The 24664-nt window shown below is 54.9% G+C and overlaps 1 protein-coding gene across 3 annotated transcripts in view; it reads left to right on the forward strand.

Moving 5' to 3' along the window:
- The window catches only part of ETS1 (ETS proto-oncogene 1, transcription factor), a 75243-nt gene that overhangs the window by 26492 nt on the left and 24087 nt on the right, over nt 1-24664 (forward strand). Inside the window, exon 1 of one of the 3 annotated variants that reach the window (XM_063355182.1) lies at nt 3708-3883. The exons of 1 other annotated variant lie outside the window; for it this stretch is intronic. In XM_063355182.1, the coding sequence (XP_063211252.1) occupies nt 3814-3883 (70 nt within the window). In that variant the 5' untranslated portion in view covers nt 3708-3813. Of the gene's footprint in view, nt 1-3707; nt 3884-7055; nt 7193-24664 lie in introns of those variants that run through there. One more of the 3 variants, XM_063355183.1, reaches the window with a different exon arrangement.

Consider the following 24664-nt stretch of genomic DNA (forward strand, 5'->3'; position numbering starts at 1 on the left):
ATTAATGGCAGGAGGGCTGTTCTCCGCAACCCAGCATCCTCCCTCGACAGGAGAGAGCCTGAATAGATATTAACGTTGAATAACGACAGAATGGAAAAGGAGGGTGAGGCTTGGATGTGGAAGAGGAAAGATTTTTCTAAAGCCTGTAAGCAGCAAATAGGAACCAGTTGCTGAGGCGAAGTCATGTTTGGCAGGTCTTGGACTCCAAATGGTCACATCCCAGCTGAAGAAACTAATCAATGGATTCCTTCCATGCCTTCTGCGAACACTGAGCCATTGAGCGGCTCAGCTGGAGTTCAGAGCCAGGGCTTTCATGTTGCAGGCTCTGAAGTGAACACAAATTAAGGCGGCCGCTAGGATGGAGTCGAGTTCGAAGGCGAGATTCAGCTGCCCTGGGAGGAAATCTCTGTCCGCAGCCTCTCCGTTCTTCTCCTCCACTTTGGGTGTTTTTGCCCCAGTGCTACTTTTGGAAGCGTTTCTAGATTCCCTGCGCATAGGGGCTTCCATACATTGCACAAGCAAGATGAAACAGAAGTTTGGGGGAGCAGGGAGGGGGGTGAAGCAGGGGAGTGGAGGAGCTCAAAGCTTCGCCGCAGCCATGCTGCACCAAGCTGTGGCTTAGTGTCATCGGCTTTGCGGGATCAGGGCTGAGCCGGCATGCCAAGAGCGTGTGTATCTTTCCTAATAAAAAACACACAAGCTGCAAGAAAGATCTTTATTAGAGCCTTTGTACTGGTCCAGAAGAGAAGGAGCCCCATTACAGGTGCACTGGAGTTCAGCCGGTCCTTAAGACCATAACGCTTGCACGAGAGGCCGAGCCAAATACGTCAGCCTACAGGAGCAAGGCTAAAGGACGGACACGGCAGGGGCAGCCGCTGCCTGCTCTGGTGGCACTTTTAATCCCACCGGCAGCTCCATCTGGGACCATCTCTGCTCACGAGAGCCTTCTCCTATGTGGCATCAACAGCCCATCCCCGTCAGTGCCCGCTCGAGCGAGCCCCGGCGTCCTCGCCACGCTCCTCCTCTTCTCTTTCAGTCTGGGGATTGTGGTTTGCTGCGGGTGGATTATCGAGCGCCGTCGACTCGGGAGGAGCGCTGGGGTCATTTCAATACGGTTGGGACCGCAGGTGCTTTCTGATGGCTTCATCGCCGAGGCCGAGAGCCCGCGGCCAGCTGCGTAACCCGGTCCCCCTGACGCCGGCACGCAGGCACTCTCCCACCCTCACCCCGCCGCAGCGTCGCAGCCTGCCTGCGCGCACGCTCGCCCGGGAGATTGCAGCGCGCCAAGCGAAGTGTAGGAAGGGAAACATCGTCAGGCTGCGATAACTGCCTCGGGTTTCTCTTCCCAGGCCTGTTCTGGAAGGGCTCATACAGAAAGGCAGCTGTTTCTCCTGAATCCCCTTTTGATTTTCAACTGGAAACATTCTTCTAAGTCTTCTCTGCAGTTTCTTCCTTCAGTCATTGCTGTCCATCCTGTGTGGGGAAGAGGGGAAAGAAACCCGAAGCGAAGGGCAGGTGCAAGCACATTATCCTGCACGGGAAGAGGCAATGGGGACCGAGTTTTATCCTTACTCTTTTCACTTTCGGATTTCCAGGCTCATTCCTGTGGTAGTTTTCAAACCAAGGACCCACCACCTGAGGTTTCCAACCGCGTGCTCTGCCCGAGCACAGCTCAGGTTCTCCAAAGCACACGGGAATCCGGGCAGGGTGGTTATATATTAGTCACACAGTGAATTGCTGGTCCTACTGCTGCAAGAGTAGGTTGCCCATAACTGAGCTTGCAAGCAAATTGGAAATACGAGTGCTTGGCAGCGAGCGAGGCGCCTGAAAGATGAACTTTCGGCTGGAGCTGCCTGCCTGCCCCGCTTTGCTACCTCTGAAACTTCCTGCTGGCTGCGTCTTGAGCTATCTGCCTGGGTAAAAATGGCTGCTCGTGCGAGCCAGAATCAGGCTCTTGATTTCTGGCCCCGGCACCTCACAGCTTCTTTTAGTTACATGAACTTTTCTTCTATAAATACACCTTAGGCAGCTGAGAAAGGCACTATTGAAGAAGCTAGAAATAATCCTGAGCTGTACCGTTTGCATTTGCAGCTCATCTTTCAGTGCGTTTGAAGGTTTCAGTGGTGCTTGCAAGCAGGACCCTGGCTCATCCTGTGGGTTAGAGGTGGCCTTGGACCCCTGAGGCTGGCTCACGTGGCTGCCCTCTTCCCACTGCTCCAGCCGGGATGTTCATTTGAGCCCATGTCTGATCAGAGCAGGCCGGCCTCTGCCAGCGTGTCAGAGACTGTTAAGACTTTCGTAGTGAGAGAACCACAAGAGCTGGTTGCTAATGCCTTTTTTTTTTTTTTTTAAACACTCGTACCGGTAAATTGACATCTGTGAGTCATAATCTCCCTTCTGCTCTACCGTTTGTGGTCTGAAGTTTGTGCTACCTAAATATAATAAAACATATTTCATGTGAAAAACAATATTCTTCTGTTAACTTCATACCATGCTGGCATGATACTCATCTTGCATCTGTACGATGCTTTTTATCCAGTCGGTTCCCAAACCTTTTTGGCCTCCCACCTGCGTGAAGCACGCCTGCGAACAACCACCCCTGGCCGTCACCCGTGACCGCACGACTGAGCGTGCCTGTGCACACACGCTCTGCCCTGACCGGACCCGCACATTCGGATGCGCCTGTGGGTCTGGACGGGCAGCAGTGATGCGAGTGTGAAAGGGCGACGCGAGCGTGAAGGGGTGACGCAAGCGTGAAGGGGTGACATGAGCATCAAAGGCAGTTTGTGTTGGGACAGGCAGGGTGAAGGCAACTGGTCTGGTTTCAAGAAACATGGGTTTTTGGCGGGCCGTTGCGGTTCCAGCTCTGAGCTGTGTGCAGCCAGCGTCATTTTCGTGTGCGACTCCCTTTATCCCTTCGTGTTTCGGGGTTGGGATGCAAGCAGAGGTTGTGGCAGAGGCGCAGCAGAGCCCAACTTCGTGCTGGATGTGGTCCTCCCCCTCCATCACCCCGTCCCCCCCATCACCCTGCACTCCCCATCACCCTGTACCCCCCATCACCCCGCATCCCCCCATACTCTCCATCACCCTGCATCCCCTATCACCCTGCATCCCCCATTACCCCATACCCCCCATCATCCTGCATCCCTCATAACCCTGTACCCCCCATCATCCTGCATCCCCCCATACTCCCCATCACTCCGTGCCCCCATCACCCCGCATCCCTTATCTCCCCTCATCCCCCATTACCCCATACCCCCCATCATCCCGCATCCCCCATCACCTCGCATCCCCCATTACCCCGTACTCCCCATTACCCCGCATCCCCCATCACCCCGCATCCCCCATCACCCCGCATCCTCATCCCCCCCGAACTTCTTCCCTGCCGGGGCAGCGCCGGCTCCGCTCCCCGTGGCGCCGGGTGCCGGGGCCGCCTCCGGGGCGGGGGCAGGCGGGTCCCTCCCCGCCGCTGTCACCGCTCGGGGCCGGCCCAGCGCCCTCCCCTCGGCGGCTCAGCCCGGGCCGGGGCGGCGGCGGCGGGGGACGGGCGAGGCGGAGCGGCAGCGAGGGAGCGCGGAAGGGGCGGCGGAGGAGCGGAGCGGAGCAGGAGAGAGGAGCGAGGGAGCGCGGAAGGAAGGAAAGAGGAAGAGGAGAAGGAAAAGGAGGAGGAGGAAGGAGGGAGGGAGGGAGGGAGGCAGGCGCCCGGCCGCCGCTGCCCCGGGCGCCCCGCTCCGCGCACGGCGGGGCTCAGCAGCCGCCGCCGCCGCCGCCCCCCCGGTCCCGGCGGGACGCCCCCGCGGCGCTGCCCCAGCCATGAAGGCGGCGGTGGATCTGACCATCATCAAGACGGAGAAGGTGGACATCGAGCTCTTCCCGTCCCCCGGTAAGCGCCCTGCCCGCCTTTCCCCGTCCCCCCGCTCGCCGGGGAGCCCCGTGGGTCCCTTCTCCCCCTTTTTCCCAGGGAGGGCGGCGGAGGAGGGGGTGTTATGTGAGCGTTGGGGTTTCTTTGGGGCGGGGGGGTGTCTTTGGGAAGGCAAAATGAAACGCACCCCCCAAGTTGCGCGGAGCGGCGCCGCCCGGGCTCTGCCCCGGCTCTGCCCCGGCTCTGCCCCGGCTCTGCCCCGCAGCACCGCTGGGGGAAGGCGAACTTGCTTCCCGAGCACTTTTAAGACTTTCAGGCCCCCCTGTCTCCCCCCCTTTCTTTTAAAAAACAACTCGCCGCCCCTCCAGCCTCCTTTTCTCATGCTTCTGGCATCTTTGCGGGGATGTAGGCAAGCACCTCCGGCTGGGAGGCAGGAGAGATGCACTCGGATGGTTTTTTTGTTTTGTTTTGTTTTTTAACGACCTCCTCAGGACATCCCTGCCCTTTCCCGAGTGGGTGAGCCACGCCAGGGCTGGCAGCCCTGCACAAGCTCCTTATCTGGGGTGTGTGTTCCCCCCATCCCTCCCTGGAAAGGTCTTGTGTGGTGCAAGCACTCCTGCTATTTGGGAAACAAAACTCCAGCGGTACCTCCTGTGGATTTACCGCGTTTAAACCGGGAAAGACCGCTGCTTTGATTCCCCCCCTCCAACCCCTTCTCTGGAGCTGGAGAAACGGGTGGAGGAAGGGTGCAGGAGTTATCGGGAAAGATAGCAACATGTTACTGCAACGAGGAGTGTGTTTTTGGTTTCTTTTTTTTTTTTTTTTTTTTTTGCTGTAGCGATAAGTTTAGCTGCTGCTGGCTGTGGTTAGTGCTAATAGTTGAGCCTTTACCATAATAAGGGCTGTTGTTCACATAGTGATGTCGTCTGACTGCCTCCTGACCCCAGATGCTCAACCGATTTCTGCCTTGCTCAGCCGAGGAAGAGGATGGGGCTTGGAGGGCCTGCAGGGAAAAAACCCTATCATTTTCTGGCTGCAAGGGAGGGTGAAATGAGTCCTGTTGCTTCACCTCTCCCTGCTGTAATTCCCACTGCTCTGAAGGGGACGTTGCTGGATTTTGCGCGGTGCTGGTGCGCTGAAGAAAATCGAATTAAAGATAGAGCTGTGCGGTTCTTTGCCAGTTAGCAAGTTTCTAGGAAACCCAGAAAGGGGGCTCAGCTCCTGCCAGGCAATATTCAGGCTCCATGTGGGAAACAAAATGACAGCTGAGTGCGAGGAGGGCCAGGGTGGCAGAGGGGTTGGTGCTCAGATTTAAAATACATGCTTGTTGCAGGAGCAGCTTGTCTGCAGAGAGCTCCAGTAAGCCAGCACACGCCTGGGGGATCTGCCACCGATGGGTTACGCGGTGTCTGATGGGGGGAGAGTGTCTTTCGCATGATCCATCGTCCCACTCTACCTGCACGTAGAGGGGACCCGGTTGCCGGTTGTATTTCTGTGCTCTGTGCCTCTGACAGCAGGGCTGAGCCGGGCTTTCAGGTGCGGGCTCTGAAGGGCCAGGCTTCAAAACGCAACGGGGACGCTGAGGATGATTTTCCAAAGCACCTCTGCGGGGTAAACGAGAGGCTCTGCTGGAGTTAAGGACCTGTTTGTGCCTATTTCCTAAAACACTGGTTAAAAGAACATTTACCGGAGAGTTATTCCTGCGCTTCAGGTCGTGCCGGCAGTGTTTTTGCTTGCAGGGGAAGAAAATGGGATAGGAAGAAACACCTGGTCCATTGGGGCAGGGCTGGGGGGATGTGGGGTTTGTTTTTCAGTTCAGACCAAAGTATCTGTTTAAATTCACACATCTCCTGGCATGGGTGAGAGCATGTTACGAAGGCGTCTGTGGTGTTTAGGTGTTTGAGCATTGGATCAACGTAATTACCTTGTGGCTAAAGCGAGGACTCGGTCTTTCGCGCTGCTTTAAGTTCATTTTCTTCTCTCCGTGAAAGCTCTTTTGCAGCTTATGTCAGCAAGCAATTTTTAGAGTCCACCCAAAGTTTAAACTTTGGCCGGAAGAGCGCTGAAAAAAACCAACCAAAAAGGTAAAAAAAGAGCCGACTCCCTATCGACTTCAGCTGCAGTCGCTTCTGTTTTGGTGGCTGCGCTAACACCGTGAGCCAGAAAGGTCAATGTTGTCAATTAGCTGTCTTAACCTCATTTCCCCTCTAACTTTTTAGAGAATGCTGAAGCTTTCTTGCTTGGGCAGATTGATGTTGGGAGAGGGAGTATGGATGCTGCTGGCTTACGTTTCTGGGATCCAGCCATGCCATGTGTGGGGGACATAACTTTTCTCTACTCCTGTCCGTTTTGGACCGTGTCTGAGGACTTCACTGCTCCCGCATGGCTCCTTCAGCCCTTGGACGTTGCTGAATCTGCCACCATGGGCCCATTGATCTTCTTTTCGGAATGGGCATCGGCCTCGCTGAGAAGGGGTCCAGCCCCTCGTTCCTTTCCATCCCAGCAAGCAGCAAAGCAGATTTGCTTCGCGGTATCCATAGGGTTAACCTTACGGGGGGGGGGGGTGTGGGTGTGTGGAAGAGTCGTTACAGGCATAGGTTTTCAATTGTGCGAGATGTTTCATGTGCCAGGTGCTTGATGCCCCGTAAAACTGCAGAGAGATGCATTGGCCGTGCAGCGCCCGTCCCCCTCTCGCTCCCCCGAAATCAAACCCTGCTCCAGCCCACACGTGCAGGCAGCCTCTGCGGGTAAAAGTTAGATGGGATTTGTAGTGTGTCCAAAGGGTTTAAAAATAACCTGAAAGGGATGTGAAGTTGTACGAAGCTTCCAAAGCCAAATTCCACCCCTCACCCCCCCGCCGCTGTTGCCAGCAAGAATGTGTGAGTGAGATGAGTAGGTCAGGAGCCAAGAAACCACGGTGGTGGGCTTCTGCTTTCACATACAAGTTGTATATGCGTGGGTTTTCATTACAAGGATCTGATAGAGTAGATGGCAACATCCCTTTTGATTGCAGATATGCGACTGATCCGCCAGTGGGTTGGTAGGACTTAGTTTACCGGCTTTTTTTCAGACAGTAAAAACCCAAACCATGCAAAAATCAACCCTAACGGGAACTTAACCTTGCAACTGGTAAGCGCAGCCCTCCGCAAATCAACTTATTTCCTCCAGTTCTGCAAAGCTCTGTTTGCTCTCTGTGGTCAGGGTTAAAAGCAGCTCCGCCACCCTTGCTGGAAGCTGGCGGTGTGTAAATGGGGGATCCAGGTCCTGAGAGGTGACGACATTTCTTGCTAACGAAGCTGCTGACTTGCTGTCCCCGGGGTGTCCCACAAGGTACGGTAGAAGGGCAGGTGGTGACGCTGGGCATCACAGGTGGGGCGGAGATGCTGGGCTCCCCGTCCTGCATCCACTCCCCCTCTCGCTTTCTTTCCCTGGAGGGGTGTCACGGGCACAGGGATGGATTTGTTCCTGCCTGGCATGAAAAGCGGAATTTGGCCTGTGCACATGCAGCGTAGAAATCCTGACTGCTGGGGGACAGAAGGATGTTTCGGCGCTTCCCATGCCTACCCTAAGGACAGCTGGGAGACAGGCGCGTTGTTTCCATTGGCCTGTGCGTGGGTGGCACCCCAGGGGTGTATTTTTATCTGACGAGAGCCTTTCCCTCTGTTTAGGGTTTGGGACAACATTGGGTCAGGGCTGAAACAAGATTCCTCCTGCTGTGGCTGCTGCAGGGTACGGGAAAGCAGACAGCTTCTCCGTAGTGTATCTTGGGATGTAGGACCTGCCTGAATCGCGCCTCTTCCCCTTCCCATAGCGGGGTCAATCTTTTCTTTTTCTCCTTTGCTTTCACTTTCAATGCAGGCAAATAAGGGAGTTTGCATTTAAAGCGAGTCTTCTGGCAAATGCGTACCCTCCTCCGCAGTGCCTTGCTGCAGGGAAATGGCCAAGTGAGTCTGAATTCATCTTCGTTACCATCTTAGGATGGGATCCTTCGTCCTTCCCTCTATCTTGTCTGGGGAAGCCAAGGTTCCAGCCATACCTTCGCTCCCAGGTCTTTATAAATGTGCGCAGAGTAGGGTCCCGGCAGGATCAGCCCGTTCAAGGGAGTCACTTTGCTGAGGTGGTTGGGGATAAAAGTAGCTCACAGGGACTTGGAACATCCCTTCCGAAAAAAGATCCTGCGTTACCCTTGCAGAGCACTTGGACTCCAGGCTGCTCCCTCCAGCTGTGTCAGCCGCTGGGTGACTCAGTTTCCCTGCTGCTGTTAATGCTGTTAAGAGGTCGGTCTTCGTGGTGGCTTGCACGGTCACGGTTTCGTGTGCGGGATGAAACACGGCAGCAGAACAGCAGCGTTTCCCTCTCTGCTTTGCATTGTCCTCTCTCCCTTCCTCTGCATGGGTTGTACTGGAAGAGCAGTTACCTGTCCTCACTGGGACAGGGTGTGCGCTCACAAAATGCCGGAGTGTTTGCCTGGAAAGCCAGCAAAACCTGGGGAAAGGAAATAAGCACCGAAAGGTGCATTTCAGGGATGCAGAGAATTGCATCCGGCATCTTTCTGAACGCTTTTGCCGTAACATCAGGGGTGAGAGCTTGGCTTTGGCTGTGGATTGTTCTCTTTGGGCAGGAATCCATCAGCCAACAAGGGCGAGACTCTAATAAATCCAGGGCTTCGGGCTCCCGTGGCATTTTCGATGCTGATTGCCTGTGGAGGAGGTGAGAATTTGAACTGAAAAAGAGCAATTATCTTTCTATGCGCTTACAAAATGCCCATTACTGTGGTATCCAGCTAGGATGGGGGGAATGAGAGTTTCCCAGGAGGGAGGGGACTGTCTGCACCTGGCTGCCACCAGCTTTTTCAGTGTCAACTTCTGTCTACTTAAGAGACAAAGCTGTAAAAAAAGGTGGCAAGAGGGCAACTCCAAGACCTTTCCTTCAGGGATTCACCGGCTGAAGCGCATCCCTGACTCCAGCGTTTTTAACCTGGGTCCAGGGAGTGAGATTTCCAGGGAAAAGGAGCAAAGCCCCATTCCTTCCACTTTTTCACCATAAACTCCCCAAAGCATGTAACAACTGTGTAATTACAGTGTTGTTACATGAAGTGGCCGCTAATTTGCCATGTAATTACAGCGTGCCATGCTTTGATAGGCCTTATAAAACGAAGGGATAACACAGTCTCATGCTGGAATGCTGCACTCGAGCTCTCCAAAGCGAGCTGACGAGCACGTCCTCTGCCATCCTGCTCTCCCAAATCCGTAGCAGATCGCTGGCAGGCAGGAAGCAAGTAGCCGGCACCGTGCACGCTCTCCGATGGGTCTGTGGCACGCTGAATTTTACCAGGGGAACCAGCTTTTGAGTGAAAAAGCAGCCACTGCATCCTCCTGAATGGATCCCTGCGGTGGGGCTGAGCTGGGGGGACAGCAGGGACCGGGTTTAGGGTGCGAAGGTTGTCCTGTGGCCAGACCTGGAGCTGATGGTTTGATGCTGGAGGCAAAAATGGAAGGTGGCTTGGTGTTCGTCACCAGTTGCTGTTTCGCTGAGAGCAGATTCATCTCAGGCACTTGGGGAAGAGGTAGGTGTAAGACCAGATTTCTGTCTGAATACGGCTTAGGGATGTAAACTTGCAGATCTGTCATCCCAAATGGCTGTTTTCAGTTGTGGTACCGGTATCCGCTAGGATTTTGGGGAAGAAAGGAACAAATCCAGGTGCATTTGTCCCAGACAAGGTCTTTTCCTTTTTGGCACTGTCAGCTGGTCCTTGCGTGGGCACAAGGCGAGGAAATTACATGATTTAGGAGAGCAAGTGTCATTGCTGTCCCTGGGATGGCTCCAAAGGCTGGAGCTGCTGGCGTCTTCCAGGCTTACAAATTTTGCTTGGGACGAGACCTGTGCTTGGTGGGACGGTGCCAGGGACTAATTGAAGTGAAGGAGGGGATGAGCTGTCTTACTTGGGCATTAAAATGCCTCTGGAGCCAGGGATTGACTCTTCATGGCACTGTGCGGTTGGGGGATCCCCACGGAAACCGGGGGCTTCCTTCTGGGTGCAGAATTCTGCCTCCACGGGTCAGGACTGGACTCCCCAGGTTCGCTCCTCGGCTGCGAGCCATGGGCCGGTTTGCAGCTTGTCCAGATCAGTGTAGCTCCACTGAAGCCGAGGATATATCCTCTGATCCAGCGTAAAGCCTCATCGCTGCAGAAGCCAGTGGGACAAATCTGTAGCTGATAGAAACTGTACAGCTGTCCCACGGCCAAAAATTGGGCCTGCATCCCCCTCTTTTTTTTTTTTTTTTTAACGCCTGACATAGTTATGCATCTCAACTCTTTTGTTCCTCTTCCGTGACTAAGCTGCTCGCTGCCTGTGTTTCTTTTTTTTTTTTTCTCTTTTTTTTTCTTCATTGTGTTAGTTTATAATCTTCCAACTAGATACAGAAAAAAAATTTGCTTGCAGTGCTGGCCAAGAAGGCTCTGGTTTCCCTGGCATCGGGCCATGCTTACATCTCCAGTCAAAATACTGCTGGTTAAACAATAAATATTTATTGATTCTCCTACGAGCTCCTACATTTTTCCCAGGTGCTGTGGAATTTGGGGCAGGGGGTGGGGGGGGGGAGGCGCTTGAGTCCTGCTGATGGCAAAATTGCGTGATGGCTCCGGAGATAACGGTATCTGTTCTTGGATGGGAAGGTGGCCCTTGCAAAGCTGGGCTGAATCCTGCTGTATGCCCCCCCGCCCTGCATCCAGCCTGTCCCTCCCAACCTCCCCAGGTTTGAGGATCTGTGCCTGTGACTGCTGCAGGCTTCGGTGGGAATGACGTGAAAACCTGCAAATCTGCAAGTCGCTTCACCTCCTTCAGCACCGGAGGGACTCGCCTGCTGGAGGGGGGCAGCGTACTTCGATGTCGGGTCCAGAGGGGTGGCAGAAAAAAATGAAAAAAAACCATCAGGGTGGTTTCAGTTGGAAATTTGATTAGAAGGCTCAGCCTTCCTATCTCGATTGCAGCCACACCGCCGGATCTGAAAGCGTGTAACATGAACAGGCTGCAAATGTTTGCATGCGAAGCCGGAGCTTCTGCAAGGCTGCGGGTGTTTAGGTGAAGGCAAAGCTCTTGGCGCTTGTAATCAAAAGCGCTCGAAGTTCTTCTCTTCCCTCGTCGCATGCGGTGGGTGGCTCAGAGTAACTTCTGGCTTCTTTAGCCCTGGATGGTGGTGAACCCAGAGCTCTCCGCCGTTGCTCACCTCTTTCTGAACTGTGAGACGAAACTGCACATTTGTGTTGAGGGTTGGTTTGTTTTTTTTTTTTTCCACTCAACTGGCAAAAATCTGTGACCTGGGTTGCTGCTCTTCTCTCCCCTCAAGAGCATCAAGGCAATATCTGTACGTGCAGGACCGGGCAGGCCATACATTTTTTCCCCGTCGCCTCCCCTGGTCTTGCTGTCCATGCACCGTTTTTTTGGCGTGCCTGGAATTCGATGGCTGTCTCCCTCCGTCCAGCGTCCTGCTCCGTGCACCGCGCAGGTGGACCCGTTGTTTGCCAGAAGCCAGGATGCCGGTCAGTCCCACACCTGGTTCCTGTAGCCACCCAGCCTGTGGATAAATATAACCCGCCAGAAAAATAGTACAAATGTGAGGAAGAAATAGCAGCTCGCTTCCCCACAGGGGAAAATCCCCTCGTTTCTCTGCTTCCCTCTGGTTTGGGAATGAGAGCTGCGCTGGTGGCAGCCCCCGTTGTGGATTGGGATGTGCAATATTGTGGGGCTCTGTCCTGGTCTGAGCTGGCCGGGCTCCGGGGCTGTAATTCCCATCCCTGGCATCTCATGGCTGGTGCTGGACACAGCAGCGATCCCCTCCTCCAGCAATCCCCTGCTTCCCACCATTTTTGCTCCCGTTCAATCTTTCCTATAAAGCCAGAAGAGGCAGAGACCTCCATCTCGGGTGGCTGGCGCAGAAAAACAGCGTTATTCGGGCTACAAGAAGTGTCTGGTGGGCTGGGCCATACCAACCCTGGTGGGTTTGCAAGAGGGATTGCTCTCCTGGAGGACGTGGAGACCTTTCCTGCTGAAGACCGCGTTGCTGGGGTGGCTGTGGAGCTGCAGGCCGCCTCCTAACCCCAGCTACGCGTTCAGCGCTTGCTAATGAACAAAATGCATTTTCTTACACGGAGGGGGATTTTAAATTGGCTCCACATGGATTATGTACGTTGTCGCACTTTCCCGGAGGGTGATGGCATGAGTAGGAATGTGGGTTTGATGAAAGAAGCCAGACACTGAGTCAAAAGCGAAGCGGCTCCCCCCGCGCTCCCCTCCCCGTGCCCCCTCTCCCCCCCCCCCCCCCCCCCATCTCATTTCAAATATTTGACGTGATTCCAAGGCATTCTTCAGATGGCTGGTGGGGAGCGCAGGAGCAGCCAGCCAGTGGGACTTTGCTTTATTTTTTTAAAATGCGGCATGTTTTTGGGGCCTCTGACCCCAAAAGATGCTGAAGAAAGGCTTGATGAGACCTGGGTTTAGGGGAAACTGAGGCACGAGGCCGCCATCACGCTGCAGCAGGGACGTGGGAGCATCCTCAGCCGTGTGCTCCAGGTCTCCCTCTACTTGCGGTACTTTAGGTTTTCTTTAAGCCGCACGGCACCTCTCTGTCTCCTCCGCAGCACCAGGAAGGCCAGGACCAATCTGCCTCTCGGAATTTCCGGTTTGGGTGGACTGGTTGACTCGGATTTGGGCTGGGACCTAGACCGGGGGGGTAGACGAATCCCTCCAGGAACCAGGTGTCCTGCGCAGCAGGATGAGGGATGCGTGTCCTCGTGGTGGCTGGTGTCCTGGCCTGGGATTTCCACTGGGATGCTGCCTCTCTTGGGATGTGCTCGGAGGTCTCCGGATGAAACCTGCTGACTAAGGGAAATCTGCAGCCAGTAGACCCCAGAAACTGGAGCCGGACATTGGGAAGTGCTTTGGGGTTTGTTTTCTGTTGCTTTTTTTTTTTTTTCCTCCCCCCCATCAGCACCATCTATCACAATAATCAAAATGTGGCTTTTTGACCCACATGAAAGTTGTTTTTTTTTTTTTTTCTTTGTTCATAGGTGTCTGCATGTGTTTGTGCAAAACCACTTAATTTTGGTCAGTGTTCTGGAAGCAGCAAGGTTTGGGTTATTTTTTTTTTTTTTTTTAACTTTAGTTTTGAGAAATTGTTTACCGAAACCTGAACCGTCAGAAGAAGCAAGTTGCAAAAGCTGAGTCCTCCTGGCTTTTTCCACTGGAAAATTAAAAAAAGATGTAGCGGAACACGTGAAATTTGGGTCTTTTTTTTTTTTTTTTTCTTTTTTTTTATTTCCCCTTCTTTTTTTACACATTGTTGTTAGAAGCCGTTTTAAAATGCAGCGCCAAGTGCTTTCTCTTTTAAAATGCTCAAGGCATGTTACCCAACCACTCCATCTCTCCAGACCGCTTTGTGAGGTCAGTATACGCCATTCCTCCTCGTTTGCAGCCGGAGGTGGGGAAAAACTCATTTACTCAATCCCCAGCATCATCCCGGCAGGTTGGTGGCAGCATCGTGGCTCCCCATCCCGTGTCCCGACCCTGTGGCGTTTCCCGGACCCGTCCTTTCGAAGGGATGCGAAGAACTTTGGGCTTGATGTCGGAGGGTTGTCCCCGGTTCTGGGAAGCGAGGTGCCACCGCGGCGCTGGGAAAGTTTCGCTTTCCCGCGTCAGCAGTGGGGTTTCGGAGCTGTCACGGTAGCCGTGGCCTGGCGGGGTGGTTAGTCACTGGGGCTGGTTTCCATCCCTTTAAGCGGCTCCAGATTTGAAGCTGGCTCTAAAGCCTGCAACTTGAAAGGCCCCGGCCGTGCGCCGGTTTTGCCTTGGAGCTGGATGACTCTCGCGCGTTCCTGCTTTCAAACGGCCGAGCCCTGAGCAGCCGGGGCCATATGGATCCTATAGAGTGACCTGGCTGCCCGTCGGAGGGGCGTAACGCCAACAGGAGGGAAGGGGGGGGGCAGCCCCTGCTCTGAGCTGGTCCTGGGCTAGACCAGCCCTCTCGCCGCTAGCCCAAGCCCTTTGGCATCTTCAGGCTGTGATCGAAGGCTGCCTCTTCCTTGGCTTCCCCAGGAGTTTGCTGGCTGCCGGTCCCAAGCACTCATTGAAAGCCGGAGCTGGGCCTAAAAAAAATTAAAAATAAATAAAAAAAAAAAAAGAAAAAAAAGGAAGAAGCATGTGTGCGGCGGAAAGAAAAACCTCGAGAAAAAGAAGAAAAGCAAAGGGGAGGGATAGTGTGCCTTTAAACAGCTGCGCGCCAGCGTGTGTAACTGGGCTCGCTAATCTGGTGACTAATTCGGTGCGTTGGGAAGCAGCAGCCAAGCTGGCTGCCAAGCCGGGCCACATCCCCGGCCGAAGGCTCCAGGAGTCATCGGGTCCCCTCCCTCCTTTCATCCCGCACCCCACCGGGGCGCCATTCCCCCCCCCCCCCCGCCCCCCCTCCAGCCATCCCACCACTCCCCATGGTAATTTATTTACTCATCTGGAGGGCACAGCCCTGGCGGTCTCTTGACTCAGCAGTTCGGGGCCGATGGGAGCCGCGGGAGCAAATTCCAGGCAAGAAATAATCTCATGACTTGTCTCGGAAAAGATTGCTCCGAAAAGATCCCCTAACGGTCACGGAGCGCTCCGTGCCCCCCCCCCGGCCTCCGGCACAGCCCTGACGAGGCTCCCGATTTCCCAACCTCGGGGAGCCGGGGCAGCCAGCCAAGGCAGCCGGGGGGGACTTGTTGGACCTTTCTCCCTTGGGAAAAGAGGGATGGATTCGGAGATGGGGATGGCACAGAGGCTCTGGAGCCAGGGCCTGTCCCTCCCCAGGGTACAGGGGTGTGGGGAGCTGGAGCTGCCTTGCCAGGGCAGGGAGCCCAGAGCTTGGGGTTGTGTTGATTTTGGGGTCGTTCCTCCTTTTTCTTCCCTCACTTCCCGGGGAGGGGTTTAAACTCTTCCTTTGTCCCCAGGCAATTTCGGTTCTTCTGTCAGTGCTGTTGCTCGGACACTGGCATTACCTTCAGCAGGGCTGGCACCGTGGATGACTTGGGAATCATATTAATATTTATCATATTGCCTCTCGGCTTTTTTTTTCATCCTATGTGTCTCTCTCCCCCTGGCCTTTTTTTCCCCACCTCCTCCCCATCCAGAATCACTTGAATCCCATCCCCTTTTGAAGGCACTTTGGGAGGTCTGGTCCCATGGCTGGTGCCTTCCCATGGGCGCTGGGGATGGGGTGGGATTAGACCAGGTTGGAAATCGAGGATTTTTGCAAACCTGCATTTTTCTGGGAGGAAGGCTGGCCCCGTGGGTGGGCAGGGCTGCTGAGCTGATGGCTCTTGTATCTCCTTCTCTCGGGAGCACGTGGCTCCTGGGGCTGTGACCGCAGGGACGCGGGTCTCTGTGGGCGTCCTGCCTCCCTGGAAGGGTGCCCAGCCACCGTGGTGGCCGTGTTGCCTTTTTAAGGTGAAGATGCCCGGGGAGAGGAACCAGCCTATGGCTCCTGCTCCCCATATACTTACTGGTTTCACCCCAGCCCCATAGCAGCAGGAACTTGGGGCCAAGCTGCCAAGGGCAATGGGGAGGCTTGCACCCCCAAGCCGCTCATCCAGGGCCTTGCTGAAGCTCCTCCAACCTTGTTACGGATGGTGGAGGATTCCCGGAGTTCCTGGCAAGGACTCCCGGCTCCCGAGTCGCCAAATGACACCCCCTCCACCCCCTCCTCCATTTACGTCTCCTCCTAATGGCCTCTTGGCCTGAGCAGCCGAATTCAATCAGCCCTTTCACCATCTGCTCCCAGGCACTTCTGCCGGGGAAGGCTCGGGGCCAGAGAGGCTGTAATTCCTTAATAGCTTCCGGATGCTGCGCTCGGGGTGGATGCGAGGGCTGCGAGTGTCTCAGCCTCTCTCCCCCCAGCCTTCGCTGAGGTTTCCAAGCTCGGGCTTCCTCTGGGCAAATCCGAGCACCTCCAGCCGCTCTGATTTATCCCTGCTCTCCCGGCTGGGGCCAATAGGTGACATAATCCCTGTCCTGGACAGCCCTTGGCTCTGGGATGGGGATGACCGAAGCTGATGGGGCAGCCCAGTTCATCTTTGGCCGCCTTCCCCAGGTCACTCCCACCTTCTTCATCTTCCCAGGGCTTTGTTTGGCCCAATCTCTTCCTAGTGGGAAGTTTCCTAGAAGTTGGAGCTGGAAAAAAAGACCTTCGTGGCGTTGTTTAGGAAAACCTTTGCTCTCCTGTGTGGGAACACTTGATAACCTGGACATTTCACAGTGTAGCCTGGAAGGGGCAAATCCCAGGAGCTCCGTGCTTGCCCTGGTTTTCAGGAGAGCGGTGCTGCTCCCTGACCCGCTGTCTGAAACACAATGAGATGGAGGAAGCTTAGTCTCGGGGCTCTTCGTCTGCCTGTTGTGCTTGGGCAAATCCTCTTGTTCTTTGCCTTCGTTTCCCTGTCTGCTTAAAAATAAATAATACCAGGAGAATGGTTCCTGGGATGTTGTGAAATGAAATTGGTTTGGCACTGGTGTTTCTGAGGCACTTTCTCCAGCGTGGGCTGGAGAGTTTTGATTCCCAGGTTTCTCCCAGGGCTCTTTCTGGCTTCCGTCACTGGAGGAGCCGAGCAGCTTGGTTCCCTCTCCGGGCACAGGGAGATGAAACGGTGGTGGGCTGGCAAGCAGCACGCAGGGATGTGTCCCCTTGTCCCCTCGGGGCCCCAAGGCTGCTGTGAGGCTGAGCCTCCTTCGCCTTGCCCCAGCGATACCTTTGCTCGCACGGCTTTCAGCCCAGCCTGCAAAATCCTCCCCCGTTTGTGGCTGCTGGGGTCATCTGCTGCTCTGCAAAGCGCGCCTGTCTGGGGGCCGGTGGCTGGAAACACTCAACGTGCAATGGGTGTAGAGCGCCTGCGGCTCTTGTCCGTGGGCTGGGACAGGGATGGTGCTCACGGAGGTGTCATTTGGTGGAGTCACAACCCTGAGGGGTGCCCGGGGAACCGAGGAGGTGGGGCTGGCTCAGGCAGCAAAGCAAAGAGAGCGGGTCCTTTGCTCTGAGCATCTTTCGCCTCCTCTGTTTAGTTGGTTCTTTCTCCTGTTAAATGATGCTGTGCTGAGAGATGCAGCAGTGTTGGGAAGACGCCTGGAGCCTGTACTGTGAGCTCCTTCGGTTTTGATTTAAGCTGCAGGGGGCTGTTGTGTGCATTTGTGAGCCACTGAAGGGGAGGACGGATACCTTCAGAGAGGAGGGGTCAAAGTACTTGCAAGTGCAAGTCTTCAGCGGCAGTAAATCCAGTGATGCAAAGAAGTAAATCCATATCTAGCGCAGGGGAATTAGAGGTATGTGGATCGTTACGCTACCTGCCATCTCTTGGCAGCTGCTAGCAGAGTTTACTATTTGCTCTAAAGAGTTGTAAATAATTTTGTTGATTAAAATGATTGATTATCCTTGGTCTAATATTATTTAGTCAGAGCAAACAGTGCTGAGATTTACCAGCCGCGCTCTGACCTCCCAACCCCGATCTGTTTGCAGAAGCCTGTGCAATTATTTGTTTGATTTCAAAGCTAAATACCCTAATCTCTCCTCTTCTCCTCCGGTAACTGCAAAGACAGCCGGACGGCTCGGCCCGATAAGGGAGGACAGACCTGGAGTCCTCGTGTGCGGTGGCAGGTCCCTGGGCAGGAAAGGGACAAGGTGGCGAGATGGGGACCTTGTGGTCAACAGGGTAAAGCTCTCGGGCTCCTTCTCCTCCTCCACATGTACTCATCGAGTGCTGCCTGCGCTTCCTGGGCAGAGCCGAAACACTCCCTGCTGTATGAATAAAAAAAAGATGCTATCGAAAGCCTAATATTAGAAGAAGGGCTTTTTCTGGGGAAGGTAGCAATCCCTCTGCAATCCACCGGGGATGTGATACGCTGCAACTTGCACCCTCCCGTTGAGCAATCGGCCGCGGTTTATCGCCGGCTTGGCTGTACGTCTGGCTGGCGTTGCCCCGAAGGGAAGGGTTGGCCAAGGGAGGCTGCGGAGGTGGGGGTGGGACGGGCGGCAGGAATCTGCAGCTGCGGAGCGATGTGGCAAGCTTCGCCCCCGTACCGTGCTGCCGCGGGGCAGCCTGCGTGCTCGGGAGGTGACCTGGAGCTGCCGAGCCTCCCTTTCCTCGTCATCGGCTCGATGCCTTCTGCATCGCTGGTTTCGTGCTCTCTGCAACATATGGAGGTGTCCTGGGCTTGAGGAATGCTGTAGAAATATCCGTGGGCACCTTCCACTCATGACTGACGGGCACTTTTATTGTGTGGACACCAGCAATATGTCTCCACAGCAGGTCCAGCCCTTCCAGCTTTAACAAATGTTCTTAGTTTATGAATGAGGGAGCTGGTGAGTGGAGGAGGGTGGCTTTGATGTGGAGGGAGATATTTTGGGGGTTGAACATCATCCTAGCTTGAGGGCACTTCAGACCGTGGCCTGCCATGTGGTACCCTCGTGTCTGGCATGACGTGGCATTGATTCAACCCAGGGGCAAGGGCTGAGGCCAGGACACAGAGAGATCAGTTTATGCAGGGCTGAAAATCAACTGAAGGTTGGGGAATTCCTTGGGATGGATGGACCGGAGGCGTTTGGCTGAGCATCTGCGTGTCTAATCCTGAGGCAAGGAGAACTGCGTCTTCTATTTAGGACCAGTGGGCTCCCAGCAGCAGGGACATCCGTGGAGTCCGTCTACATCAGACGTGTGTCGTATTGCGGTGACGGGCAGCACAAATAATTGGATTTTCATTCCAGGCACAGAGTCGTTTCATGTGGCCGTGGATACGCAATGAAACCATCCTGAGCCGTGAGGTCATGAGTAGCTGCTTACAAAATGTGTTGGCACGGCGTGTTCCTCAGGTGTGTTTGAGCCGACGTAGAGGGGTTGGGATCTCTGGGGGGGGATGAAAGGACTCAATACGACCAAAGGTTCCCTGGCCCTTCTCCCTGCTGCAAGGGGACAGCCCTGCCAAGACGTCTCAGCCTTCCCTTTTCACACTTCCAATGCTGACAGCATCTTCCTCGCACAATGTACCGCCGATTAACCTCAACCCAGCCTTGCAAAATCTCCGCTCTCCCTTTTCTGGGAGACGACCACGCCTGGTTTGGCAGCCCCGTCCTTCTCCAGAACAAGCAGCTGGAGGCGTTGGAGCCGAGTTCCCATTAAGTGCCTTTCCGCATCCCTGGATGATGAAGGAGGAGGAGATTAATATCTGGAGGAGAGAGTGAGGGCTTCTTTGGATGGAGGAGTGCCCAATCTGAACTGCTTGGGTGTGATTATAGCGGTACCCTGGTAGCATCCCGTGTGTGCTTTTGCACCCCAGGGTAAATCCCTGTCAGGGTGCTGGGATGCTCCCTTCTCCAGGGGCAAATCCAGTCCCATCACTTCATTGAAGATGCCAGAAATGGCATCGTCAGCCAGAGATTTGAGGTGAGAACAGCAGAATTCCTGGTTTTAACCTGGCTGGAAAGAAATGGATGTTGTCGCGGATGACGGGACGCGCTGGGTGTGGACAGCCTGGACCACTGTCTCCTCCTTGGAGTGCTGGAGCCCGGCTGTGGGTTTGCTTTGGGAGGGCTTGGACCGTGCTCTTGTGGCTGTGGAAACCTCCAGGGCGGCGAAGCCGGCACGACTGGCCTCGCAGGGCTCCCAGCCCAGCCCGAAGAGAACGAGGAATTTCAAGAGGCTTCTGGTCCCAGGCGTGAGCCATTTGAATACCTCGGGCACCCTTCCAAGAAGCAAATGAGTATCTAGTTGTTTGTTCGGTGGGGATTGCTGGGTTTTTATAGGTTTGGGTTGGTTTTTTTTTTTTTTCTTTTTTTTTTTTTTTTTCTCATTGCTATTGAGCAATTTGAGCTTCGCCGCTGGGACGCGGGGTGTGAGGAGCCGGGTTTTAGCCGCTTGTTTGCCGACGAGCATCTCCCGGAGCTGGAGCGCTGATGCGGGGCAGCTGACACAGGCATGACCTGGACTTGCTATTTACACTTGACCTCCTTTCGGTCGGGGCTGGGTGTCCATTACAGGCTTTGCTCAGCTCACCCCGCGCTCCCATTAGTGCGTGTGTGCCTGTGCATGGGGATTAGAGCTCTTTAGCAGTGCGGTTAGCGGGGATTAGAGCGAATTATCACAGGGGAAGCATGTCTCATAGGTTTGCGCCAGGCAGGGAGTGTCCTCCAGGCCTGCGAAGGAAGGACCGAAGGCAAACAAGCCTGAAAGTGAGATGCTAACCCTGGCTTCAGAAGGGACGCCCCGGCTCACGTGATGTTCGATGGGGAAAGCGGGAGGGCGAAGGGGGATAAAGGGCCTGATGGCTGCAAGGAGAGGCTTCGAGTCCCGCGCAGGAGTGGTTTGGGCACGTGGAGGTTGTTCCTCGCTGCCTCGGCGTTGCCCCGCAGCCTCCTGGGGCTGGCTCTCTCCAGAGCCCTGACCTGCGAGCTCAGCCTCCGCGCGGGTTTTGCACGGGTTTAATTAAGCCCGGAGTCTGCCGTCAGGCCGGCAGAGGCTTGCGCAAGTTTTTAGTTGCGCTGCTGTTAAATCTAAAGCGACAGAAGCCGTTTGGAAGCTGATTCAGGAGTGTTTGCCTTTGCTGGGGGGGGGGTTGCGTTGAGTTAACAGCGGTGCTGGAGCTAAACCTCGGCAGCCTCGCAGCATAGCTTAACCTCTGCTGCTGCTTCGTCTTGATGGAAAAATCTTTTTGCTGACTGCTTTGCATAGTTTTGACGAGTGGTGTTAAACCGTGGCCACGTTCCCCAACCTCAGAGGTGGCCGCATCTCCCCGGGGCTTGCTTTTATCCATCTGCGCTCCTTCCAGCGGCTGAGGTGGGGAGGACGGAGCGAAGCCCTCCGCCGAGGGAAGCCCCGCTTCGAGTTGCTGCGGGAAGACGAACCATAGGTCCTGTCCCTGCCTGCTGAGGCTGGGGAAACTTTCCTGTAACTGCTGCCAGCGTTGCCGCAAGCCCTGTGGTTTTGCTTCGCTTCGGGCCAGGGCTTTCTCTAACACTTCTTTCCCTCCTCTCCCCCACAAAAGCCGGGGAGGACCGAGCGAGCTGACCGCCAGGCTGCTCTTCCCCTGCGAGCTCCTGGGACTGCAGGGGATGCCGCTTTCCCAGGATCTCCGTCCAACACCCACATTATAAAGCCGGGAGAGAGAGCGGGAGCAGAAAGGAGCCTGAAGGAGGGCAGCAGGCAGGCTCGGAGGGCGAAGCCTGCGACTTGGATAGCATCGGGATAGAAGCGTCCTTTCACCTGCCGGTCCTGATGCAAGACATCCAGAGCCAAAACCCGTGCTCTGTGTCCAGTTTTCCTCGTGGGCTCCCCTGAGCATCCTCTTCTAGCCAGCTTGCACCCGTGCAAGAGTGTCTCCATTTTACAGAGGGGTGAAGCAATTTACCCCAAAGCTCGAGCATCCTGCCATCTCACCCTCCTCTTAACCTTTCCCCTTCCTCGCTCCCTGTGATGCTCTAAGCGCCGAGAGTCCGAACTTGGAAGAAATGCTTTTATCTGCATTTAGGGAAGACAGTTTTCAGGCCCTTTATTTAGGGGAAGAGCTCGCCCCCATGACACACCACATCTCCATAAGAAAGCTGCTGAATGCCGGAAGAAAGCCGGCTTTGTTGTGCTTTCTGCAGCGCTAAGCAGTGTGGGCTTTCGATTTCCTCTCTTATTTTTTCTCTTGAAGCCCAGCTTTCATCTCCAAGTATTTATTTTTCACCGCTTGAAGGACAAAAAAGAAAAAAAAAAGAAAAAGAAAAAGAAAGACTTATTTTTCTTTTTCTCTTTTTTTTTTTTTTTTTTTTAAAAAAGAAATATATTTATTTTAAATTAAAATAGCAAATGTCTGTGCCTTTTGTGCCATTCCTTGCGGAGGGAAGCGGGGCCGGTCTCTGGCAAGCTGCTGCAGGAAGGGGAATCAAACCTACCCTCTGTACTGCCCGCTCCTCGCCCTCTCTCCCCGTGTCCTGTCCCCGCATCCCCAGCAAACGCCTCTCCCAGTGCTCACCCTTTCTCCCCATCCGTCCTGGCTTCCCAGATTTCCCTCTATTCCCTTTTTCCCAGCTTTCTGTCCTGCTTTCCCTTTCCCCCCTTAATTTTGCTGCCCTTTCGGTCCGAGGAGCCCTAATTGGAACAGGCCGGCTCTTCTCCTGCTTCCTGCGTGGGAGTGAGAGGCAACGCTTGTGAAAACAGTTCAAAAGTGCAGACAAATTTTTGCCTAATCCTGCCTAAATAACAGGGGGCTCAGCCGGGGTTATTTGCCCCGGCGTCCCTGCTCCAGAGCTGGGGGCACCTGGGAAAGGCAGAGCTGCCCCGGGGGAACTGGAGGTGCCTGGTGGTGGTGGAAACCTGAGATGGGGAGATGGTGCCCCCACGGTGCCCGGGCTGCTTCGACGGGGAGCGTGGGAAGGGTCTCGGCTCCTGGCCCCCCTCTCCCCAGCCTCCTCTTATCCTGAGAAAGGTTTCTCAGCTGCTGAACCCTGCCAGCTGGGGGACTTTGGGAAATTTGCCGTGTTTCGGCTTCCCCCATCCCTACCTCTGCCCTGGTTTTGGTCTTCATGAAGGCTGGGATAGAGGGGGCTCGGTGTGGTGTGGGGACGAGCTCGGGCAGTGTTGGGCTTGGTATGGGCTGGAGATGGGGAGTCTTGGGGTTTGGTGGTCACGGGACCACCGTGGGCACATGGGAAGAGGGTAGGAGAGAAAACCAATGTCCCTCCTTGCAGAGCCTCGGAGAAACTCCTCTTGCTCCATCACAGACATCCAGTGGTGGGGGGATGTCCCGGGCCGTGGACACCTCGAGGTGGGGCAGTGCTGGTGGCTGTCATGCATGGCGGGGTCAGAGGAAGATCTCAGCTAGCTCCGGGCTCAAGGACTGAGGTTTTTTGAGGGAGAAGGGCACAAATTCATGCAGCCCTGGATGTGCAGTCCCAGCGAGATGATTTCTCTTGACTATCAGCAAATGGTCTGGTTTGAAACCCACACGCATGATGTCCTGATCTTGTCCCCATGCCTCTTTCAAGTCACCAAAGGGCCTGGAATCCTCAGCGTGCTGCTAGGAAGGGGAGGACGAGGAGGCTGGGGAGGGAGCGGGCTTTCACCTGAGACAACAGCGTGTTGGGTTCCTGACCTTGGTGTCCATCCATCAGAGCAAGGGCAGGAGGAGGCCACCGGGTCAGCGGGCTCCACTCTGACCCGCCGTACATCCATTTACACCCGGGCTCCCAGGCAGAATAGCGGGGACCAGACAAGGACACACTGGGGCTTTTGATGGGAAAAAAAGTGAGTGGCCGAGGGGAGCTTTAAAGAAGCATTGACCCCGAGTGGAAACTCGGGTGAAAAATGACTTTACTCCCATCCTCCTGCTCGGAGCATCTTTTTTTTTTTTGTTTTCCTTTACTGCCATTTATTTTGCTCATGCAATCAGATGCAAATGCTTTGGCGTGCAGCGGAGCCGCTTGCATTTTAAGGTCAAAATCCCTAAAGTTTGTAAATCGTCGTCCTTTAAAAAGATCAGATGCGTGGAAATAGTTTATACACACGGAACCTGGTGAGAGCAGAGCGGGAATGTGGCTGGGGGATGAACTCGGTGATCTTGGCCTCTCTGCCCCTTTGCTGGCTGGTTTTCTCCCAGGCTCCACGTCTGTTGGTGCAACACCTAGAACAAGTGGGGTGGTGGGTTTGGGGCAGATCCCCCGTAGCTTAAAACCCGTATGGAGATGCAGCAATGTCAGAGCTGTTGTTATCCTCTTGCCTTTCTGAAATCCTGTCCCCAGGGATGTCAGGGAGCTGGAGGAAAAATAGGGGGGCTGGTTGTGAGAAGCCTCTGGGGTCTCCAGGTGGGCTCCCAGATCCTTCCTTGCTTTGGAAAGCTGCAGCCCAATGCATAGATGTCCCTCTCTGTCTTCCCACCGTGCAAGGCAAATTATTAATCTCCGCTCTACAGATGCTGGAGATGACGGTGACATAATTTTCCAGAGCGGCTGCTGCAAGTCCTGTTAGTATTTAAAAATCAAACCGTAACACCCTGCCTGGTGTCCCGGGAGAAAAATCAAACGCGGTTCCCCGTCAGTGCAGGGGCAGGACATGGCATCGCGGGACCAAACTGCACGTGGCAGCCGTGGCGGTGGGGCTTTGGTGGGCGGCGTCAAAACGACACGGCAAACCCAGCCTGGGATGCAACGCCGCCGTCGCCTGGCCCTCAGTGCTGTGCTTGGTTTTCGGCTTAAATAAAGCCCTGGCATTTCTAAGCCGAGCTTAGGCGTAACAGCTGGGCTTGGCGCTGGCTAATGCCCCTTCCCATACGTTTCTCCCGAGGCCGTGTGGGTGCACGCACGCATGCGCCTGTGTACTTCGTGTCCAGCGGGAGGTACACAAAAGCAGACGTTTTATTCGTGCGAGGTTTGATTAAAATCTTGGAAACAGGTTTCAGATGGCGGTGAAAGCTGAAACCGGGGGAGCTAAGCCGGGGTTGCTTTTGTTGCCGCGATTCGGCTTGGCGCTGACCTTTCGGCATCCCAAACTGAAGGCGAAGGACTGCGGGCGCTGGGGGATGTCACCGGGGCTCGATTCTCCTCCCCGGCAACTAACTCCCCTGCACCCAGCAAAGCTGCATCGAGCAGAGCCCGGTAAAGCCCGTCACGCTCCCCAGATGCTGAGAGATTAACAAAGAAAATTCTATTTCAGTAAATTCAGTACGTCAAAACCAGCAGAGGCAGAATTCAGGTTAAAAACTCTCCGCTCCCCCCCGGCCCCCCATCTCTTTCGGCTCACACGGCTAAGACTTGTCCACAAACA

Source organism: Chroicocephalus ridibundus, chromosome 18 (assembly GCF_963924245.1).
Source record: "Chroicocephalus ridibundus chromosome 18, bChrRid1.1, whole genome shotgun sequence".
NCBI lineage: Eukaryota > Metazoa > Chordata > Aves > Charadriiformes > Laridae > Chroicocephalus > Chroicocephalus ridibundus.